The sequence below is a fragment of the Gouania willdenowi genome, chromosome 18 (genome assembly GCF_900634775.1).
Source record: "Gouania willdenowi chromosome 18, fGouWil2.1, whole genome shotgun sequence".
NCBI lineage: Eukaryota > Metazoa > Chordata > Actinopteri > Blenniiformes > Gobiesocidae > Gouania > Gouania willdenowi.
Window position 1 is genome coordinate 28302216 of NC_041061.1, and position 4551 is coordinate 28306766.

General features: G+C 39.0%; 1 protein-coding gene across 1 annotated transcript; it reads left to right on the plus strand.

The window, feature by feature from the left end:
* The first annotated feature begins 1391 nt into the window (after positions 1-1391).
* Positions 1392-4304, plus strand: LOC114480189 (nuclear RNA export factor 1-like). Its single transcript, XM_028474084.1, has 6 exons — positions 1392-1403; positions 2798-2866; positions 3524-3615; positions 3790-3838; positions 3922-4097; positions 4179-4304. The coding sequence occupies exons 1-6, from the start codon at positions 1392-1394 to the stop codon at positions 4240-4242; spliced, it is 462 nt and encodes a 153-aa protein (XP_028329885.1). The 3' UTR covers positions 4243-4304.
* Positions 4305-4551: the final 247 nt, after the last annotated feature.

Genomic DNA, 4551 nt, shown 5'->3' on the forward strand with positions numbered 1-4551 from the left:
CAAGCTTGACTGAAATCAAGGAAACCCACAGACGATACAGCCCCTCCCCTCATAAGAAGAAGCCCATTCAGCTCCCTGTACAGGCGGGTATGGAAGGCTGGATAGATCCCCCAAACTAAGGCAGACACAGTCACCATTACTCAGCCTCAAGTCCTGTGGAATTGTGCTCGCCTAGTTAAGTCATGAACGATGGAGACAACAGGACTCCACGGGTGATGCTGTTGGGTTGAGGTGGAGAGAGGGGGCGGGGCTCATAATCAGTGGAAAGCCTCCACTCAGTCTGGTGTTGGCCTAAAACAAGCCTCTTGTTTTCATTGAAGTGGAGAGTTTGGCTCATATCTTAAACTACAGATGTAAATGTGATTGGATGGAAGGTTGAAGCTCCGTCTTTGCCTGAAAAATGATCAAGAAAATCCTGTGATGGCTGTGATCAGTACACAAAGCTCAGTCCAAGGGAGACTCTCATTAATCTACCATTAATCTCGTTTATGAAAAGATCATTACTTCAAAAAATATTTTATTTTAAAAAATGTATTGACCTAGTTACCGTGGCTTTGAACTAGGGCTGAACAATTTTGGAAAATCATCTAATTGCAATTTTTTTTTCCTCAATATTGTGATTTAATATGTGATTATTTTTTCAAGGGCCTCTTGTCATGTATTTTTCAATGAACACAAGCAATAAATCAGTCTGTTTCATAATAAACAATTTCAGATTCATTTATACTTTAAATAGATATTAAATATACATTTTAAAGCACAGATTACAACAATAAAGCAAACAAATCTGTGGCTTTACCTCTTCAACATATCTAATTAATTTCACGTTTCATTAAAACATGTGGACTGTACTTCTTAAACACTCTGAACTTAACAGGACAAGAAAAAAAATGCTGCCTTTGCGATTAGAAAATCTTGTTTTATGATATTGTGATAATATCACAAATGCAATGAATGGTTGAGCCCTTCATTGAACAGAAACAGTAACTGGGATGTGTGGTGGGACTGCTGGGTTTAGCACATGGAGACACCTCCTGTCCTTCTGGTTTCACTGTGTCTTCAGGTTTCTCTGCTGATAATCAGACTCACTCCTTCAACACATCCTGACCAGCTTTGTTTTTTTTTTAACAATGTGTCTGTAAAATGTACTTGATATTGTTTCCACCCAGACTCTGTTTTGTTCTTGAGTGATGGTGACTCGTTGGTTGTCCTGCATATTGACCAGAGTGGGATGAGTTAAGACCAGACTGGTGGTAACCACCTCTCTCCCAGCAGCGTAGCACTTCTCTCTTTAGAAAAAAACCATTTGTTTGGCAGTTTTCAGCTCAAACTGGTCGACCGTGTTTGTGTATGTGTTGCTTTGCCACGTCTAATCTGTGTGTATCACCAAAATGGGGCAGAGGGTGAGTTTACCTGCTGGTAAGTACACTCCAGGGTGGGCGTTCAGGTGAACGTGGGACATGGTCAGACATGTATGTTAGCGTATACTCAACAATAAGGAAGCTGAAATTCTTCCTGGTGCTGGTCATATTGAAACAGATGTTTCTAAATGCAGATGTGATCTCCCAGCTGTTCTACACAGCACAGCGTAGTGTTGCAGTGAACAAAATGAATGTGTTAGTGGAGCAGCAGGTCTTACTGAGTTTTACAGTGATGAGCTTATTGTGTCAACTTTGAATTCTCACACTAATTCTTCTGCTTTTCTATTTAGTTTACATACCAGTGCTGTGTGCCAGAAGGTTCCTCAGCTTCTGAAGTTGGTAGGTCTACTCACTCATTCATTCATCAGCAGTTTATGGTCACTCACTCTTCATTTCTACCACCATAGTGTTGATACTAGAGGACCTTAGTGTTTAAAGGCTTTTAGTCAATTATCAGTTGTGTTAAAGCTGCTGTGAACAATAATTATCTATCAGATCAAAGACATGGTGTAGGCCTCCATAGATCTATAACTCAAACATCAATTGCATGGCAAAATAATAACAAAAGTTGAAATTGCAGCTTGAAAGTTTGTTGAGTCGAGCCACTCAGAAATCCTGATATGAATGAAATTAACTTTAAAGCAACAATTTCAACCTTTTACATTTAGAGTATATTAATCTGAGGTCTACAGTATGTCTTTATCTGATTAAAAAAATAAAGAAAAAAAGATCACATCTAGCAGCTATAAGTACAGTTTATTGTAGTTGTTTACAAGATGTAAAATCATCAAATAATTAAGTAGTTTTATTCCCCCAAATATTTACTTCTTTATTTTTAGGGACGATGTAATCAACATTGTTACAATAAAGGTTTACAGCTGATGTGACGCATAAAGAGCTTCTAGCTAATGCTAATTCACAGCTCATGTCCCTGGTTGGGCCTTTTTACACATTAATACAACATTTGTATAAAACTTTTTCAATCACACACATACACACACCATCACACGTACATTCACACAGACTCAGTGTTATTTACTTTGGTTTGTTTTCAGACTAAACTCTAGAAGTGAACATTTTAAACTCAGATATGGTTTTAAGTTCTGTGGTAATGAGTTCTACAGCTTTGGACCTGAGTACGATGTACCAGTCACTATATATCTATTGACTGGTTCATTTACTTTGTTTTTATCCACATGGACCAACCAGATTAGTTCAGAGGTCACAGATTAGATTTGTTCTGGTACCTTGAGTTTAGTTTGTGTTTTGTTCCAGTGGTTTTTAAGGAGAATGTTATGTTTCAAATAACACCAGATATTCACCAGATGAACTGATGTTTTCCAACTTGTACTAAACTGTGTATTGTCCCTCATCAGGATGGAAATGACCTCCCCCCACCTATTGGCTTTGATGTGGACACACCCACCACTCTCCCACCTTGTAAGGTTAGTCAGTGTGATGCTGAATTGTCTGTTGTGTTCAAAACGTCACTTGTCAAAGTACAAGAATATAGAAGCCACTATATTTTTAGATTCAAGCCTTTTCTTTTCTGTAATGAACGTCTCATTTCTCCTGCTAAATGTTGACCATGTGATCACACAGAGAAGCTGCTTTGGCTCTGATGTAATGATTAGGGTTTGGTGCCGAAACCTGGAACGACAATGGGACCAGTTTCTATGGAAACGCTAGTAACCGGGTCCAATAAGAACAAAGATGTCGGTGCCACACATTACTTGATACAAATGACGTTGTTGCTGCTCAGATCATTGATCAATGACCTCATTTCTAACCGTAGCACATGCACTGAAAGAAGGTGTGTGACACTATCCGCCACAAATAAATGAATGTGTGGGAAACGCTGATGTGAAGTTTATCTAATAATAGTTTATTTGTTTGTTATTTTGAGTTAAATGTGTTAAATTTGACTCTGGAAATAAAAGGTTATTTTGAGATTTTGAAGTTAGTTTAAAGTAATGATTTTGCACCAGAAGCGTTGAAAAAGTAGCGAGTAGTAACCGATACCCAACCCTAGTAATGATGGAGCCCACCTGATGTTTGTCTTGTTTTCACCTGCCCTAGTGATGCGTTTCCATCTGCTGAAGCACACACGACTGAATGTGGTGACGCTCCTCAACGAGCTGCCAAAAACCCAGCATGACATCATCTCTTTCACCGTGGACGTAAACGCCTACACGTCATGGAGTTAAGGAAAGGTGTTAGGAGAGGAGTTAGGAAAAGGTGATCACGTTTGTTTTGATGATCAGACATACTTCCACTAGCTGATGTAATAATCCTACGGCCACGCCTCCTTTCCTCAGAAAACGCTCTTTTATCATGGCCACCACTTAAACACTTCCAGGTGTTAAAGGACAGTGGATAGGAAAGGAGATAGGAGGGACTATAGGGACACAGCCTTGGTGTGACCTATATTACTGTAATATTAACACCATAGAAAGTCTCTAACCGTTGAACCCTGTGGTCCTCGTTCATACTTGAACAGTTTGTGCATCATCAACGACCAGCTCTTCATCAGAATGGCTACAACGGAGCAGATCAGCAGAGCTTTTGTGCCCCGCCCCCTTCCTCCAGCCCAGTGCCCACCCTCACTGCCCCACAGCAGGAGATGCTCAGCACCTTCTCCCTGAAGTCAGACATGAACCTGGAATGGTCCCTGAAGTAGGTGTCCTCTCCTAATGACGTCTACCAGACTAGGATGAATGTCACAGCTCACTGGTAAACACTGTCTGTGTGTTGCAGGTGTCTGCAGGACAACAAGTGGGACTTGAACAAAGCAAAACTGTTTTCCAAATATTTTCACTAAAATCAGAGTTAATAACTTTTAAAATATAATTTATTTTCAAAGGAAGAAGAAAAACATTATGGTCTGCTTAAATAATTTATTTCTCTTTTTTAATAAACACTTTTTTTCAGAATCAGAATCAGAATCATCTTTATTCGCCAAGTGTATGTTGTACACACGAGGAATTTGACTCGGTCAACTGTGCTCTCTCCAATAGTGAAAACATTCAATAATAAACAATCAACTAGAAAAGATGATAATAAGTATAAACATAAGTATAAATATAAACAGTAGTTAGACTAGAATGTGCAAATAACAAGATGATAATAA